The following is an 18,888-nucleotide window of genomic DNA, read 5'->3' as shown; positions in this document are numbered from 1 at the left end:
CAAGACCAGGCAGCTCACAGAGCATACTTTGACCATATCAAACTTATGAAGTCTTCATTGATATCAAAGGAACAAAAACTCCAGATGTACAAAATTATAATAAGGCCGATTCTCATCTACGGCTGTGAAACATGGGTTCTTAAAGTTTATGACGTGAATTTACTGATGCGATTTGAAAGAAAAATTCGTCGAAGAATATTCGGCTCTATAGAAGAAGACGGTACATACCGTATACGGTATAACCACGAACTCAGTGTTTTAATCGCGGGAGGAAATGTAACGCGGTTTATAAAGCCCCAAAGATTACGGTGGTATGGATACTTTTTTAGAATGAGCAGCGAAAGAACGACCGAAAAAGTATTTGAAGCAAACCCTGAAGGAGGCCGGCCAAGGAGATGGTTGCAAGGCGTAGAAGACGATATACGAAAGATGAAAATCTCACAACGTAGAGCGAAAGCGGGCTGTCGAGAAGAGTGGTGGCGTATTGTAGAGGAGGCAATGGTCCACCCCGGACTGTAATGCCAAGATGGAGAGACCAAAGATAGCTAGAATATTTTCATACCGTAGCTCTTTGCAAGTCATAATATTATTAACTGCCTTAAATTCTGATTTGTTTCTTAGGATTTTTTATATCAACGAAGAATATCCAAAAAGTCTCGTTCAGCCGCAGCCGAGCTATGCGGCAGTATCATTTAGTTATTTATAAATCTATTTAAGTGGTTAGGGGCAGTCAGAATTTTCAAAAAATTGGATTTTTTTTTGCATTTTCTTAAGGTATGGTATCTTGAAAATTTGAAGTGAATCCGAAAAATACTTTTCGAGTTATTCAACAATTAACAAAGGGCGTTCGGGCGCTCCGGATCTCGATAGCAAAACTTTAAATGCGTTTTTCTTAAAACTATGTTTTTTGACCAAGCGACCTAGTATGATAAATGCTAAAAAACCATAAATATGTAAAAAAAAAAAAAAATTAAAAATAGTTGTAGAATGTAATCATGTAAAGTGAAACTTGTATTGTATTATTGTATATTATTTAATTGCTATTATTTCGTTTATTTTAATTTTATCGCTTTTTGACACTGGCTATTAAGCGATGTATATAAATCCTGACCAAATTGTTAAACAATATACTTAATGTCAAAGGACAGATGTATAAAATAAATGGGGAATAAAAAAAAAAAACAAAAAAAAATGTTTTTTGAACTGGTGATCAGTGTAACTTAAAAACCGATAGAATTCAATCAAATTTATACTGGTGCCTGATCGAAGGATTTTTTTTTTCAAAAATTTCGATTTTTTTAACAATTAATTGTCGGTTTTTTCCCGAAAATCTGAAAAATATTTCCTGAGGCCGCCATATTGTTAATTTTGAAAAAAAGGTTCGATCAGGCACAAGATTATCTATTAATAAAACTAATTTCTCTGGCCCGATTGATTTTAGATGAATCTCCAAGGAATTGTGATGATCACCGCAAGGGACTTCTTGAGAAACACAAACGATAACTTTTAATATTATTAATTTTTTTTTTTTTTTTTTTGAAATTTGGTTAAGTCAAGTCGGAATATGATTCATTAATGCCATGTTTTTATTTTTGTAAAATAAAGCAATTGACTAGCAAAAAACAAATGATTGAAAATCATAATTTTTTCGGGCCTCTGACCACCCCTAACCCTTTAACCTGCAAGAAAAGTAACGGTAATTTGACTCATCATATGATTGTCACTGTAGATGGAAATATTCGCCAAATCTCAGAGCAAAACTTCTATCGCATGCCTAATGTCCAGGTGAAAGTTTCTAGAGACGTTTGTATACGTGCGATTCTGCATCTTCCTCTGACTTATGGATCTCGTCGACCAATTAAACCTACCGCTCATTCTAATGCTTTTTTGTAGTCAACGATGAAGTAAATATTCATCGAATATTGCACAAATCACAATGGATGTAATTTCTAGTCACAGTTGACTAGTCAAGCTTGATGTGGCTATTTATTTTTTATCACAATTAAATTAAAATCGAACAATTACACAGGCCAACAACCAAAAAACTTTTTGGATAATTTTAACTAATTACTTTGTAATTTGGTGTCCTGATTACGAAAAAAATTATTAAAAAGTTATATCACCCATCAATTTTTCACATTTTACAATTAAGTAAAAATAAAGTTTATGTACCAAAATGTATCGGATATATATCACAGTCCTGCGAGGTACAGTTTCTAAAACGGCTATAGGTGTTTCTTGAAGGTTTTTTTCTGTTGAAAACGAATATGACCTTGAAAATGCTCCAGCACGTCAGGATTTTTGGCAATTTGAGGTTAAATAATCAAAAAATGCAGATTTTGGACATTTAAAAAAATTTTTTTTGAGCAAGGTAAAGTCTTTTTTTAATTTTTCACAACGGCATCGCAAACTACTACTCTTCAGCTTTAAAATCCTTTTTTTAAAATATTTTTGCGATTAATATAAAAAAATTTATACTATTTTGAATTGGAGACTTTTAGATATGCAAATTCAACCTTTCTAACTCTCTAACGCCTCTGTAAAGGGCGAATTCAAAATAGTATAACTTTTTTTATATTAATCGCAAAAAAATAAAAAAAGGATTTTAAAGCTGATCGCATCGTCACTGGCGATGAAAAATGGATTTATTATAATCGTCGAAAATATTAGAGCCTGCCAGGTGAACTAGGTCCACGACAACGAAAAAAAATATTCATGCTTCAAAGGTTATGTTGTGCATCTGGTGTCAGGGTGAAGGGTGTCATCTATTATGAACTCCTTAAACCATCTGAAACCATCATTGGCGAAAGTTAACGACTGCAGCTAATGCATTTGAATCGAGCACTCAAAGAAAAGCGGTCGGAATGGGACGGTAGACGTGACAAACTAATTTTTCAGCATGAAAAAAATCCAGAAATATTTAGAGGGACAGAATAAGGAAATCTTGGCCCACCCGCTGTATTCCCAAGACATTGCATTTTTGGATTGCCATCAGTTCCGATCAGCGCAGTCAGCCCTTATTGAAGAGCGGTTCGCTTCTTACGCATCGCAAATTGGCTCAATGAATGGATCAAGTCAAAAGAACTCGATTTTTTCATCAGAGGAATCCGTATGCTGCCTGAAAGATGGAGTAAAGTTATAGTTTTCAGTGCCACATACTTCACATAATATCTTATATTATTTAAGTGTTTAAATAATTCGTAACTTTAGCTAAGAAAGGACGGAAACTTATTCCCATAAATTGGAAAAAACACCATTTTACAAAAATAGATACCAAGGTTAGGTTAGGTTAGCCTGGTTGGCAATAAGCCACGCATAGACCTTTTGGTCCCTAGCGATACCAGATAGAGACCGAACTCTATGAATCCCTAAAGTAGACATCGTGTAGGATGTCAGCGCTTTTGGCGAATCTAAGTAGGTCTGGGAGCTCCGCTTTTGAGACGTCTTCCAGACCCTCAAACAGTGGGGCTCCCAGGCATCTTAGTCGCGTTTTTGATAATGCCGGACAAACGCACAGAAGGTGTTCTAGAGTCTCCTCAACATCCTCTCTGCATTTTCTGCATTTGTCCGTGTTAGCAATCCCTATCTTGTACGCATGTGCAGCCAATAGATTGTGACCTGTTAGCATACCTATGATAGTTCTGCATTCCTTTCGCGAGAGCGTAAGTACGAATTGAGTGAGTTTTTTGTCGTTGGTTCTACACATGAGTTTTGCTGTTTTGCATGTGGTCAGGTTAGTCCACCTAGCTTTCACTTGCCTTTTCATGTGGTCGTCCATTTCATTGTATATTGTGTTTAGCGGTCTCGGTATGTCGTTCTCTTGTTCAAATGGTAGTCTCACAGCACTTTTTGCTATCTCATCTACTATTTCGTTCCCTATAATGCCTTTGTGACCAGGTACCCAGTAGATATGCAGCCTACTGTTTTCGGCTAGCCTTTCTATGGCCTCCCTGCTCCGTCGAACATTTTTGGATTTAATACAATATGAGCTTATTGCTCTTATTGCTGCTTGACTATCCACGTATATATTAATTGTTGAGTTCTTTCTTGTTCTAGTGTAGGCTAGCTCTGCGGCCTTCCCCACAGCAAAAACTTCCGCTTGGAAAATACTGCTGTGGTCTGGCAGCTTGATAGACTGCCTTATTCCTAGTTTTGAGCAGTAGATACCCGCTCCCACTCCGTCTGGAGTTTTCGAGCCGTCTGTATAGATGTGAAAGGTTCTATGGCCAGGCTTCATGCCTTTATGCCATCCCTCCTCTTCAATTGTAGTACGGAACCTTCTCTCCCAATTAAAGTACGGAGTCATGTAGTCTGTGCCACCTGAGCTCCACTTTCCTATTGAGCTGTGACCGAAGGTTCTGCAGATGAATACCCCCGCAGCCATTAGCCTTCTCGCGGATTTCGCTGCCAGGTTTTCCGCCATGAGGTCAATAGGTGGCATGCTGAGTATCATTTCCAGCGCCGCCGTTGGAGTGGTCTTCATCGCTCCTGTTATGCACAGAGCAGCGAGTCGTTGAATCCTTTCCAGCGGCATTAAGTATGTCAGTTTTTTTGTCGCAGTCCACCATACTAAGGTTCCGTACAGCAATATCGGTCTGACTACTGCTGTGTAGCACCAATGCATCAGGGAGGGTGATAGACCCCAAGTAACGCCCAGCATTCTTTTACATGCGTACAACGCATTACTGGCCTTTTTCACCCTCTCCTCAACGTTGTGCTTCCACAGCAATTTGCTGTCCAATATTACTCCGAGGTACCTTGCATAATCTTTGAGAAGTAATTCGTTGTTGCCTAGCTTCGGGAGGTTCCACGCCGGAACTTTGTACTTCCTGGTAAAAAGTACCATGTCCGTTTTTCCCGCGTTTATCCCTAGCCCTGCGTGAGATGCCCATTGGTGTATCGTTTTGAGAGTGTTGTTCATCACATTACTGATGGTGTCCAGGTACTTTCCTGTAACTACTATAGCTATGTCATCGGCATATGCCACTAGTTTAGGTGCCCCTCTGTCAAGTTTCTTAAGAATTTCATTTGCTACTAGTAGCCATAATAGCGGCGATAGTACCCCACCTTGCGGAGTACCTCTGCATGCATATTTGGTGACGGTCGCATCGTTCCACTCCGCTCTTATCTTTCTGCTAGCTAGTAGCTGCCTTATCCATAGATAAACCGCGGGTTGCACGTTAAGTGACTCTATGCTATTTAAGATAGCATCTTTTGTCACGTTGTTAAAGGCCCCTGATATATCTAGAAATACTCCTAGAGCATACTCCTTATATTCTAACGCCTTTTCTATGTTTAGTACAAGTGAGTGAAGTGCAGTTTCAGTGGATCTGCCTTTAGTGTAGGCATGCTGCGCTTTGGATAATTCGTCCGGCGCAATTGTGTCTCTAATGTATGTATCTAGAATCTTCTCTAACGTTTTCAGGAGAAATGAAGTCAAACTAATGGGCCTGTATTCTTTTGAGTATAGAGGGTTGCTTTTTCCCGCTTTTGGAATAAACACAACCCTCGCTTCTCTCCACGATACAGGAACGTAGCTGAACCTCAGGCATCCCCTGAATATCGTTCTTAACCATGGTACCACAAGGTGGCTTACCTTTTGGAGCATGGCTGGGAAGATTCCATCCAGTCCTGGCGATTTATATGGGTCGAAACTTTGTATAGCCCATTCTATTTTGTTGGTTGTAATTACGTTCGTCGGGATTTCTTGCACAATATCTCCTCTAGGTTCGAGATCTGTAATGTCCGCACACCCTGGAAAATGTGTACTGACTAGGTCTTCTAGAGAGTCCTCACAGCTGTCAGCCCACTCCCCGTTAATTTTACGTATTGTTCTTGGCATAGACGGATTCTTGGATAGCAGTTTCCTGAGTCTAGCCACATCGTTAGTGTCTTCCATACTGCTACAGAAGTCTTTCCAAGATTCTCTCTTGGCTTTACGTATCTCTTTCTTGTATACTTTTAGTAGATCCTTATACTCTTTCCAACAGAACTCATTGTCAGCCACTTTGGCTAACCTATAGAATAGATACCAAGGGACCAACAAAAAATCATGGGACCAGTTTCGGTCGAAATGTGGCATCCGTGGTTGTACCAAAGGTTTGTATAGAATACAAAGATGGCTCCATCCGCAAACTGATATTTTGTTTTGGGCGAATTGGACGATTGAGTGACATTAGCACGAAAGAAAAAAACAAATCTTAGTGCGCACTATTTAAGCTATAATTTTCAGCATACCAATCGTTTGTTCTTTCTCTCTTTTTTCGCCTTTCATATTCTGTACTTATACCTCACGGACCATGGAGCGCGCAATCTTTCTTTAAGAAAGAAGAAGAATATAACAAATACATAAAATACTTTAAGAATTTTTTTCATGATACAATCTATATATATAAAAATGAATTGCTGTTCGTTAGTCTCGCTAAAACTCGAGAACGGCTGAACGGATTTATCTTATCTTGGTCTTGAATTATTCGTGGAGGTCTAGGGAAGGTTTAAAAGGTGAGAAAAATTCGAATAATTGCCGGGAAAATGATCAAAACGTGGACCCGCGTAACCTTCGGATGTGTATATACAATATGGGTATCAAATGAAAGCTGTTGGTGAATGCTTTAGTTCAGAGTATTTTTCATGCCGCTCCGTGACTAGGGTCTCGAGATAGAGACCAAAACGTTGACCCTAGAATGTGTTTGTACAATATGAATATCAAATTGAAGCTGTTGGTGAATGCTTTAGTACAGAGTATTTTTCATGCCACTCCGAGACTGGGGTCTCGAGATATAGGTCAAAACGTGGGCCCGGGTAACCTTCGGATGTGTATATACAATATGGGTATCAAATGGAAGCTGTTGGTGAATGCTTTAGTTCAGAGTATTTTTCATGCCGCTCCGTGACTAGGGTCCCGAGATAGAGACCAACACGTGGACCCTAGAATGTGTTTGTACAATATGGATATCAATTGGAAGCTGTTGGTGAATGCTTTAGTACAGAGTATTTCTCATGCCGCTCCGTGACTGGGGTCTCGAGATATAGGTCAAAATGTGGGCCCGGGTAACCTTCGGATGTGTATATACAATATGGGTATCAAATGGAAGCTGTTGGTGAATGCTTTAGTTCAGAGTATTTTTCATGCCGCTCCGTGATTAGGGTCCCGAGATAGAGACCAACACGTGGACCCTAGAATGTGTTTGTACAATATGGATATCAATTGAAAGCTGTTGGTGAATGCTTTAGTACAGAGTATTTCTCATGCCGCTCCGTGACTGGGCTCTCGAGATATAGGTCAAAACGTGGGCCCGGGTAACCTTTGGTTGTGGATGTGTAATATGGGCATCAAATGAAAGCTGTCGATAAGTGCTTTAATGTGGGGTAATTTTCATACCTATTGATGACTAGGGTCTCGAAATATATGCCAAAACGTGGACCCACCATGTCTTTGCCCAGCGAAGCGGGCCGGGTTTGCTAGTTATAGAATAATGTTTCGTTCACACGACAGTCGGTTCTACGCCACCGGAATGATACGGATTTGTTTCCGGCCGGGGACTGTTACTCCAGCAGCATGTATGTGGAATATTTTTGCTGCTACAACAATAACGACTAATAATGGTTCTGTTTATTTTACATATAAACACTAACAATTTTAGAAGTAAAATACAAAAAAAAGGTTAATTTGCATTATCCACACACAGTGCACAGGCTCATAGCCCATTATGATGCCGCATAGGGAACTTGTCCTTATCTCTCCTAAAACCAGTGTGTACTTTTTAAACATTTTATAAGCTCATTGATTCCGACAGAGCTGAGATCTTCCAATTCATTAAAGGATTTCTGCCTAGAATGGTAAATCTGCGTCTGAATAGAGCAGGATAATGGCACAGAAGGTGCAAGATTGTCTCTTCTTCTCGTCTATGCAACTTCTGCAGAAGTCATGCGCTTGCACACCAATCCTTTGGGCATGACTACCGATTAGGCTATGCCCCGTTATAACTGAATCAGTGTGCCAAGACTGTGCTTATCTCGTCCTAGTAGAAGTTCCGTGCGTTTAGCATTGAGATATTGCGATATTGCAAGTGGCTTCATTACGCCATTTTTCATTTGGTGTTCTTACAATTTTTTCAAAGATAAGTAGTTTACATGTTTGCAAGGGTATACCCATATCATTGTCTATGTACTCATCGGTCTATTTGGTACCGATTTTTGCTAGTTCATCTTAATGTCACACTGGCCAGGAACTCAATTTATCTTTCCACCTTAGCAAATTCTCCATTTCTCCACAGAGTAAACAGTTACCGATTGGTGCGCATCCTCAACATAATTTTCATTTGAAAACAGAATTCCTTTTTCCATGCGGTGGTGAAAAGTGTTCTCACTTCAGCACTTCATAAATCGAGGAGAGTTAACCCCCAGAGTGTTTTCCTATCACATTGGCACAGACCCTAAGAACGAATTGTATTTTATGTAAGTCTTTTACATGATTAGAGTATTTTATTTTATGGGAAAATTCTCCCTTAAAAATTTCATATTTATAGTGATTTTATATTTAATATAGGTTTGTTTTCTAAGCAAATTTAATTTTAATACAATTAGGTAATGCAAACATATCACATACAAGTAATGTAGCTTTATTTTTAAATTATTTGAATTTACTTAGCTGTCACAGTACAAGTATATATAGTATATATTTCCTTTTGTTCCCAACCTGCGGTTATACGACACAAGGATCTGTCTTTCATTTTTTAAATATATACCGTCGGCTTGCAGTTATGAATACACAAACGTTATTGGATTAATCTTTTAAAAAGTTTTTCTATGCACGGCTCGTTGTCCTTCTTCCTCATATTCACGTTTCGTTATCCACATTTTCTTAAAAGTATCTAGCGACGCTAAAATTGAGCCTCCCATCCACGTAGAGTATAGACGTTCTTGTGGTGCAGCAATCTGTGTACCGAAAAAAAAACATAGTTAGAAAGGAGGAAATGCTTAACATTCATTGAAGTTATTTTACATAATACAGAGGATAATAAAAAACGGTAAAAAAGCTATGTTATTATTCAATCGCATTATTTTGAGGAATTGTGTGTTATGAATAAACAGTGAATAATTTATGGTAATGACGTAACTGATTTAATATAATTTTTATAGCATTTTATGCAGGAATTTCATTTATTTAAAACGCATTTCTTTAACAGATATGTTTATTTTTTTTGTAGTTATTTTTTGTGAAACTGTGAATATATTTTTTTTTTATGTATAACTCTGTACAAATAAATTTCTTTTTCTCATATACTAGGCTAGGGAAAAGAAATTCATTATTTTTGCTGAATGGAACCAACAAACTGAATGGAACCAAAAACAAAAACGAATTTTTTCAATGTGAAATGTCACCTTGACAATGATCATAAACCTTATGAGATATCGATCACCGCAGCCATCCACCGAGAAAATAACGGACTTATTTTCCCCCAAACTAATCTATACTAATATTATAAAGAGGAAAACTTTGTTTGTTTGTTTGTTTGTAACGAATAGGCTCAAAAACTACTGGACCGATTTTAAAAATTCTTTCACCATTCGAAAATTACATTATCCACGAGTAACATGGATTACATTTTATTTTGAAAAAAAAATAGGGTTCCGTAAGATATTTGGATTTTTCGGACACAAACTGAAAAAAATCTTATATATAAAATAAAGTCAACTTTTTGTGTGTGTTCGCTAACCGGCCGTGTCTGCACCGAATTAAACCAAACTTACACACATTGTTAAGAAGGTATTGAAGATGGTTTCCGTACAGTTTGGATACCTATTGGTGGATAGGGCTCGAGATATAGGTCATAACGTGGACCCGGGTAACTTTCTGATGTGTATATACAATATGGGTATCAAATGGAAGCTGTTGGTGAATGCTTTAGTCCAGAGTATATTTCATGCCGCTCCGTGACTAGGGTCTCGAGATATAGGTCAAAACGTGGACCCGGGTAACCTTCGGTTGTGTATGTACAATATGGATATCAAATTGAAGCTGTTGGTGAATGCCTTAGTACAGAGTATTTTTCATGCCGCTACGTGACTGGGGTCTCGAGATATAGGTCAAAACGTGGACCCGGGTAACCTTTGGTTGTGTATGTACAATATGGGTATCAAATGAAAGCTGTTGATAAGTGCTTTAATACGGGGTAATTTTCATACCTATTGGTGACTAGGGTCTCGAAATATATGCCAAAACGTGGACCCGCCGTGTCTTTGCACCGAATTAAACCAAACTTATGCACATTGTTAAGTAAGTATTGAAAATGGGTTTCGTAAAGTTTGGTTGTAATTCGGAGCAGTGGCAACAGGTACAGCGTTCTTTTGAGCCAGCCATAATGTCGCTTACTTTTTTAACGCTTGGGGCGGAACTGAACTGTCAAATTGACAGTGTGAGTTACAATGTGTCAATATTTCTTTCTGATTTGGATGCCATAAGGAAAAAACGTAAGTGCAATATGTAAAAATTGTTTGTGAATTTTTTTGGAGTGGATTTTGGAACAGTGAATAATTTCTTACGAAATTTGAGAATTTAATGTGAAATCCGAATGAAATTATGTGTTCGTGGAAAAAAATGTTTTTCGTTTTTTTTTTTTGAAAAATATAAATGGATAATGGTTAAAAAAGCTCCAATGCTTAATAAAACATATAAATTGAAACCAAAAATTCATGGATGATCAGGAAAAAAGACGATTGTTTATTCATATGCGTTGATTTGAAATTTAAAAACAATCTTCTTTTTTCCTGATTTTCAATTTATATTTTATATTTACTCAAAAACAAATAGAAAAACAAAAAATATTGTTTATGCCAAAGCGCTTGAATAAAGAATAAAGAAATAAATAATATGAAAACCATATATTTTCTGTTCTAAACCATATCTATTCTATTTTAGTGTGCCCAGCGAAGGGGGCCGGGTTTGCTAGTATTTCATAAATGAGTGCCATAGCATTCTCGCCATTCTAGTTGGAAATGTTGGTCTTGTAAGCTGTCTCATTCATTATAGCTAACGGTAAATATTTGTGCTATTCTGCTAATTCTCACAAAGTGTGCCTAATAAGATTACGGATGTCACAAATAATTTGCAAAAAAAAATCTATTTCTGCACCTCACTGAAATTTTTACGCTCCGCGAATATACGTATATATTTGCAACAATAACTATAGCATATCAACATTTTGACCAATTACTTTCTTTTTTGATATTCTTTTGTTTGTTTCCTAAAAATTATAGCTCATTGCCTAACAAAAACCGTATAAATCCAATTTTCAAATTTTATACAAAAATTCGAAAATTTTCACAAACCTAATTCCACGGTTTTTAAAGAAAATTTCTAGAAATATTTTTGAAATACAGTTTATAGCATATAAAATTATAGTACAATAAGTGGCAAGCTCGAAGTTGCTAAAAATCCCTATGATTTAAAACAATTTTTTTTTCATTGACGATATTGCGTATTTTTTCATTTGAAAAAAATTTCTAATTTCATAAAATTACTAAAATTAATTAATTTTCAAACACTAAATTTTTTTCAGAATTTTTGTGTACCTGTACGTGCTCCAATTTTTGTTTTTTTGGTATTCGTATTTTTCTGATTTCACAAAAATGTCTAATTTCATAAGATTACTAAAATTAATTAATTTTCAAATAATAATTTTTTAAGAATTTTTGTGTTTTTGTACCTGTCCCAGGTCCGTAGAGAGCATATCCGGGCCCCGGGGGAAAATTGTAAATGCGGGCCCTTTCCAATTATGTCTAATTGATATAAATACGTATAATCTTTGCCCTCTCGTCGGGCCTGACCTGTCCCAACTTTTTTTTGGGTATTTTGAAAAAAAAAAAAAATGTCTAATTTCATACCCAATTTTTTTGGTATTCGTATTTTTTCTGATTTCACAAAAATGTCTAATTTCATAAGATTACTAAAATTAATTAATTTTCAAATAATAATTTTTTTAAGAATTTTTGTGTTTTTGTACCTGTTCAAATTTTTTATGGGTATTTTGAAAAAAAAAATGTCTAATTTCATAAGATTACTAAATTAATTAATTTTCAAACACCAATTTTTTAAGAATTTTGTGTACCTGTACGTGTCCCATTTTTTTTTTGGGTATTGCGTATTTTTTCTCATTTGAAAAAAATTTCTAATTTCGTAAAATTACTAAACTTCATTAATTTTCAAACACTAAATTTTTTCAGAATTTTCGTGTACCTGTACGTGTCCCAATTTGTTTTTTTTTTTGGGTATTGCGTATTTTTCTCATTTCAAAAAAATGTCTAATTTCATAAGATTACTAAAGTTAATTAATTTTCAAATACTAAGTTTTTTCAGAATTTTTGTGTACCTGTACCTGTCCCAATTTTTTTTCCAAATGCACTACTTTTGTTTCAAGACTAAGTGCCAAATAATCGAAACTATGAGTAGTCAGTCTTACACAGTTTTCTTATTCAATGCACATTTTTCATTTTCTTATACGCCTGATACCACCAACTACTGTTTTCGGAAGCAGTGGTTGTTATGGGAGCTTTTTATAATTTTGTAACGCTATTTTTGAAGTTAGGCGATCGCTTTAAGTAAAACGTAATTTTATATGAACTGCACATCAAAATTGAATTGCAGCTAATAACATAGCAACGGTCACGAATAAAGTACGGATACTAAGTATATTTTCGGCATAACTCACTCTAATTTTTAAGTCCTTTGCTGAGTATTTTCTTAATTCCGATAATAGACGATCACCAAAGCCCTTAAATAGTGTTGAGCCACCGGACAATACGATATTTTGATACAACATTTTTCTGAGATCCATATCCGACTTTTCAATGGCATACACAAGCACGTCGTGAATGCCCTCACACTCTTCCCCAAGCAAGTCTGGCCGAAACAGCACTTCTGGAGCTCTAAACCTTGCCTGTCCAATCTGCAATAATAATTTAATTTTTTTTTTTTGCGTTTAGTGATTGGAGTAAAATCTACACTTTACCTCTAAAGTTTTGCCATCCGGCAATGTGTAAGCAATTTTCTCTGTTTCCCCGCTTTCCTCTTTTTGGGGATTAGTCGCGAGATAACATAGTTTCTCCTTAATAGAGCGTACAATTTCGAATTCTGCTGTTGATCGGAAGTTAAAGCCTTCTTTTCTTATAAGAGTTTTAAGATAGCGTGTTACATCTCGCCCTGCGATGTCTACACGCATAATACTATGCGGCATCGCAAATCCTTCATAAATAGGGACTGCGTGGGTAACACCATCGCCGGAGTCAAGCACTACGCCTGTTACTCGACCTGTTGCATAGCTTCACACAAAATGCGTGACAATATCAAACAATAAAATTTCCGACAAAAACAACTTACAGACTGAGAACGGCTTGCATTGACACAAAAAGTGCGGGCACATTGATACCTTCGAAGAAAAATTCAGCTGCCTTTTCGCGGTTTTTTCTGGGATTAAGTGGAGCTTCCGTTAATAAAACTGGATGATCCTCTGTAAATGTTGCTAATTGTTCCTGTTTCAAAATTACATAAAAATGTGAAAGGAAGACTTTAAAAATTTCAATCAACGTACTTTACTATAAATATAACTCCAAATGCGTTCCATGTCATTCCAATCAGTAACAATACCGTGTTCCATGGGGTAGCGTATACTGAGCAGGCCACGATGCTCTTCCGCTTTGGGGCCGACAAAAATATCGCCCTCGAGAGCTCCGGCCATTACACGAACATGCTTAGGGCGTCCAATGCTGATAAAAGTAATTGCACAATTATTATTTTTTCTTTATTTGCAATACCAATACTACTTACTAGTTGGGAAACCGGCACTTAGGAATGTGCTCACCGGCAAAACCAGCTTTTATCACACCAGAACCCTGTGTGAAAAACGACAGTTATAAATTGACAATTTCAAGTTCACGACTTCAATTTTTCTAATTATTAAAATTTTTTCCGAGTTTTTCGTTTCTGCAATTTAAAAATGAAGAGTATTATAGCGCCTGAGGTTGATATGTTGACCGTGTCAAAGAGTTCCAGAAATCAACGAAAGTCCATCTTAAATTTTGCGCCCAAAATGGACTTAGTGAACTATAGCAAGTCGGACAATATTGATAATTTTTACCTAGAGTGCCAAAATTTTCGAGACTACTATCGTGACCCATACTGTAAGCTCTCAAAACCAGAGGCGTTCAAAGTGCCCTATGGAAAATGTGGAAGACAAATTGATAGGAATAGTGTTTTGAGCTTGCCGGTAACCTGGGTTCGAGAGTACCACCCAGTAATATATGCTTTACAATATGGCCGTGAGTTACATCTAGACGAAGGTATTTCACTGGGTGGCCAATATGATCCAACATCTTGTATAAAATACAAACGTTGACTACAACAAAATTTTAATAAAATTGTTTGCAAATAATGTTTTTTAATAAAAAAACTCTTATTTGAAAGCACTTAAATGCTTTCATAATTTAACAACTCAGAAGTTGCGAAAGGCATGCAAAGGATTAGTCACCACTTTGTACGTGTTTATATTGATTTAGAAGTAACAGTAGTTCAGACCAGAAAGGAGTGGGACGTCACCAGTAGCTTCAAAAGTCTGCAGAAAAAGGTGAGTGATGTCACTGGAAGTTGGCTCCACGCCCAGACGTTCTTGTTAAGTTGATTACTACGGTAAATAAGGCAATATATACTTACATTATCAATGACAACAGGCTGGTTGACTACCAAAGGCTCCATTTTATACAATTAAGTTCAATTTATTGTAACCCTTCGCGAAAATTAAGCTACTGCAATTTCTATTTGTTTCTTATTCCTCAGTTCTCCGTAGTTTTGATGACACAACAAAACAGCTAACTTCACGCCATAGTATTGCCAAGTACAAAAAACAAAACATCAAGATGCGAGACTCCAAATTAGTTTAATAAATGAAGAAGATTTATTAATCACTCCACAATTAATTTTTTGCTAGTGTCGGAGTAGTGCAGTTATAAAAAAAACTGTTTCGAACAATTTTACAAGAAGAATTTAAACACAGTTTTGAAATATATTGAATATATTAGTTTCAACGATTAATTTCCTTTTTTTTTTAAACAAATAAAGTTATCGCACAACAATTTTGACGAGCTTATGTATTATGTTAGATATATTTTAACCAGCCGGACAACGTAAATCAGTTTGTGTATATGGTAGAAAATACTGGAATTTTGCTTGATAGTTCGAGAAAAGAAGACTAAAATTTGACAGCCATGGCGCAGGGAATAAATGCAACATTATTACGAAAAAAGACAACACAGCTTACAATTGGAATTGTCAAATCTATTATAATTATAATTATCAAATCAATTTAATTAAATAAAAATAATTATGAGAAAACTTTATATCCCCTATTGGTTGTAAGATTTTTAAAGTTATAAAAAGAAAAACAAATAAAATAAAAATAATCAACAAACTCTATGTATTCTAACTAACTAATTAATTAATATGAAATATTTTCTAAAATATCAAAAAATGAGCTTAAAAGTTTGTTTATAATCAAACATGCTCGTATACATATTTCCCTTGCATGTAATCAACATCTCTGTATATACCTTGGCGTGATGTAGAGGCCTCAAATTGGATCCTGACATCACGTTTATCTTTTTTGGGCTAGAGAATATTGAGCTCGCTCTGTCTAGCAGGCAGTCGTACAAAGTACAAGATGAATACAACTTACAACAACAACAAAAGTAGTATGAAGGGCAGTAGCAGTAAGCCGGACAAATAAGCTCGGGAAGCGGGGATGTCGCTCTTCGAGGAACATACCCGCGATGATGATGAGTCCTCTACCAGTCAGGGAATTTACCACGGTCTAGTCATCACGGACTCAACTTCCAACGAAGAAGAGGGGTTATACCTCGAAGAACAACTATTACTATCAGCTATCGGAAGATCATGTCAGAGCTGTAGATGTTGTTGTTGTTGTTGTAGCAGCGTAAACATTCCCCCGGATATAAATCCGACGAGCCGATTAGTTAATAATCCCACACCACGTAACAGGAGACCAGATTAACCCTGGTCGTGAAAGCGCATAGGTCTATCTCAAATGATCTGGGCATAATACCGGCTCAAGAGCCGTGTATCTACAGGGTCAAGATAACAGTAATCAGGAATTGTAACAACAAGGTAATATGCGATCTTTCGGCGGAGAGATCTATAGCGTGTGAAGTGCAAAATAGCTATATTAATTAATTTAATAGTGGTCCAAGTCATGCTGTAGGTGAACATAGCTTTCAAGAATATTGTCCTCGCGTGGACGCACTTTGAGGGAGACAAAAACTCCGTCGCCAGATGAGAATCATCGTTTGGTCAGCCACTGCACAAGAAAAAGACTGTCGTAGGATCATCCGAAGTTCAGTAGCGGAAAGACTTCATAAAGGCTTAGCTGAGATGAAAGTCGAGGAATGAGGAAGAAAACGCAAGTGTCTTCCTAGCCACACATTTTCGGTGAGCTGAAACCCTGGTCCCGGAGTCCTATATTAGATCTACAAGGCCGACCCAATCAGATTGGAAACTGAGCAAACACGCCTTTGTTTAGCAATCTATAATATGACCCTAGAGCTGTATTGATCCCAACGATGTCCCGGAAGCTGATGAGGTGCAAACATGTTGGGTTAATGCAGTCAATATAGTGCAGTCATCGGATCCGACATTCCCACGACAGCCGGTTCTGCGTTACCGGAACGACCCGGATTTTCATCCAGCCAAGGACTGTCACTATAGCACACGTATGTAAATGTTTATGCTGCTACAAACAACAACAACGCGGGGTTCAAGAAAGATGCTGTTTCGATTGGTTTGGCCCAAAGGAAGAGGGTTGTTTGGTGAATGAGGTTAAGTTGTAATGTAAATTTTCGGTCATTAACGGGAAAATAATTTCAGCAGGATGTAAATGTGGCACCAAATAATATAGTATGCGTTCAGCCTGTTTATTTTAATGATACCGTTAATTTTAAGATATTTTTCATTTTTTATATTAATTTTTGATTGCGCATTACTTCGACTGAATGTTAGCAAAGCTTAGTTGAACATTTTATTTATAACTGGAGATAATTAAAGAACATGGAAGGAAAGGGAAAAGAAATAAGGGTTTCTGAGAGGAAAATAATTATAGAAATGTGGAAAGACGGAAAAAGTTTCCGAAATATTGGAAAACCTATTGGGAGAACCTATTCCTCTATTCAGCGAGTTGTAACAAATTTTCGCCAAACTGGAATTTTTACATCTAAGCCCAAGTCAGGGCGTCCGAAAAAATTATCGACCCGGGAAGAGCGTTCTATAATCAACTTGGCAAAGATTAACCCCCGGATTACATCCTCAAAAGTAGTTGAAAACATAAATCAAACATTTAAAAAAAGTATTTGCGCTGAAACCGCCAGAAAAATTCTACGTCAAACTGGATACCATGGTAGAGTCGCCCGAAGAAAGCCTTTCATTTCTCTTATGAACAGACGTAAACGCATTCAGTTTGCTAATGAGTACATAAATAAGCCTCCCGAGTTCTGTAAAAAAGTAATATTTTCAGACGAAAGTAAATTTTGTATGTTCGGATTAAAAGGCCGTCAAATTGTTTGGCGAAAACCCGGAACTGCTCTTGAAAAGCAAAATCTTGTTGGCACGGTTAAGCACGGAGGTGGCGGGGTTATGGTTTGGGGCTACATGGCTGCAAATGGGGTGGGTCAGTTAGAATTTATTGATTCGACGATGGATAAATGGGGATACTTGAACATACTAAAACGAAATTTAAAGCAAAGTGCAGAAAATCTCGGCTTATTAAGAACATTTCGGTTTCAACAAGATAACGACCCGAAGCACACAGCCGAGATCGTTAAGCTTTGGCTCTTGTACAACGCCCCAAAACAGCTTAAAACACCGCCACAGTCCCCAGATCTTAACTTCATCGAGCATCTGTGGGATCTATTGGAAAAAAGAATTCGTCAGCAAGTGATTACTAGTAAAGAGGTTTTGCGGAGTGTCATGCAGGCAGAATGGAGGAAGACAACAGCAGAGGAAACAGAGAAACTAGTAAGTCCAATGCCAAATAGGCTGAGTGAAAATCTGAAGCAATGTGGATATCCAACTAAATATTAGATTTAATTTTTGCATATAGCATATCATGTTTTTGTATTAGACTTTAAGACTAAACACAGACTTTATGGTCGCTTTATTTACTTGTTATTAGCCATCATTCACCGTTATCTAAAAACTTATGTGAGGAGTCTTGAAATTTATTTTTGTTTTTGAAACTTAAACATATAATAAACATATACAGCTGTTGACAGCTAATTAGAAACGACACTTATTTCAAAATAAATTTTCCATTTTCCTTTTAAACACGTATTTTCATAACTTTTTGCCAATTTTATTTAAACATATGATAAACTTAAAAACTAGTGGAAAACAATTTAATCGCAATTCTTTATTAAATATATATATATTTTTTTAAAGCATGTGAAATGCATGATTTGGATAGGGCAACTAATTAGAAACAGTAATGTATTATCACAATAATGTATTATGGACAAAACTGATGTTACCTGTCATGTCCGATCGACTGTCGCAAACCCTTCTGTCATTAAGCAGAGGGGAGTGCAGACGGCTGGTTGGACTAATGACGGGCCACTTTCTGTGGGCAAAGCACATGGAAAGGTTGGGCATCTCAGACAGTGTACTCTGCCCAGCTTGTGAAGAGGAGGATGAGACGGCGGACCACTTCCTGTGTGTCTGCCCCGCCTTCGCCCGAATCAGGTTTGAGGTCTTTGGCACTGATGTGTTAAGAAGCGATTGGCACCACAAGATCTACTCACTGCGTTGAATAATATTAACGGTACTTCAATTTC

General features: G+C 36.8%; 2 protein-coding genes across 2 annotated transcripts; one reads left to right on the top strand and one right to left on the bottom strand.

Annotated features, from left to right (window-relative positions):
- Positions 1-8,600: 8,600 nt before the first annotated feature.
- On the bottom strand, positions 8,601-14,854 carry LOC129251629 (actin-related protein 1). The gene is made up of 7 exons (XM_054890847.1): positions 14,708-14,854; positions 13,826-13,890; positions 13,590-13,764; positions 13,379-13,530; positions 13,011-13,320; positions 12,711-12,947; positions 8,601-8,937 (listed from the first exon to the last, which is right to left on the bottom strand). Exons 1-7 carry the CDS (start codon positions 14,747-14,749, stop codon positions 8,794-8,796), a joined length of 1,125 nt encoding a protein of 374 aa, XP_054746822.1. The 5' UTR covers positions 14,750-14,854; the 3' UTR covers positions 8,601-8,793.
- LOC129251645 (uncharacterized) lies at positions 13,904-14,463 on the top strand. The gene has a single exon (XM_054890848.1). It carries the CDS (start codon positions 13,995-13,997, stop codon positions 14,391-14,393), a length of 399 nt encoding a protein of 132 aa, XP_054746823.1. The 5' UTR covers positions 13,904-13,994; the 3' UTR covers positions 14,394-14,463.
- Positions 14,855-18,888: the final 4,034 nt, after the last annotated feature.

The sequence above is a fragment of the Anastrepha obliqua genome, chromosome 1, assembly GCF_027943255.1.
Source record: "Anastrepha obliqua isolate idAnaObli1 chromosome 1, idAnaObli1_1.0, whole genome shotgun sequence".
NCBI classification, from domain to species: Eukaryota; Metazoa; Arthropoda; class Insecta; order Diptera; family Tephritidae; genus Anastrepha; species Anastrepha obliqua.
The sequence above is the reverse complement of the archived record's forward strand: the minus strand, read 5'-3'. Positions and strand labels throughout refer to the sequence as shown.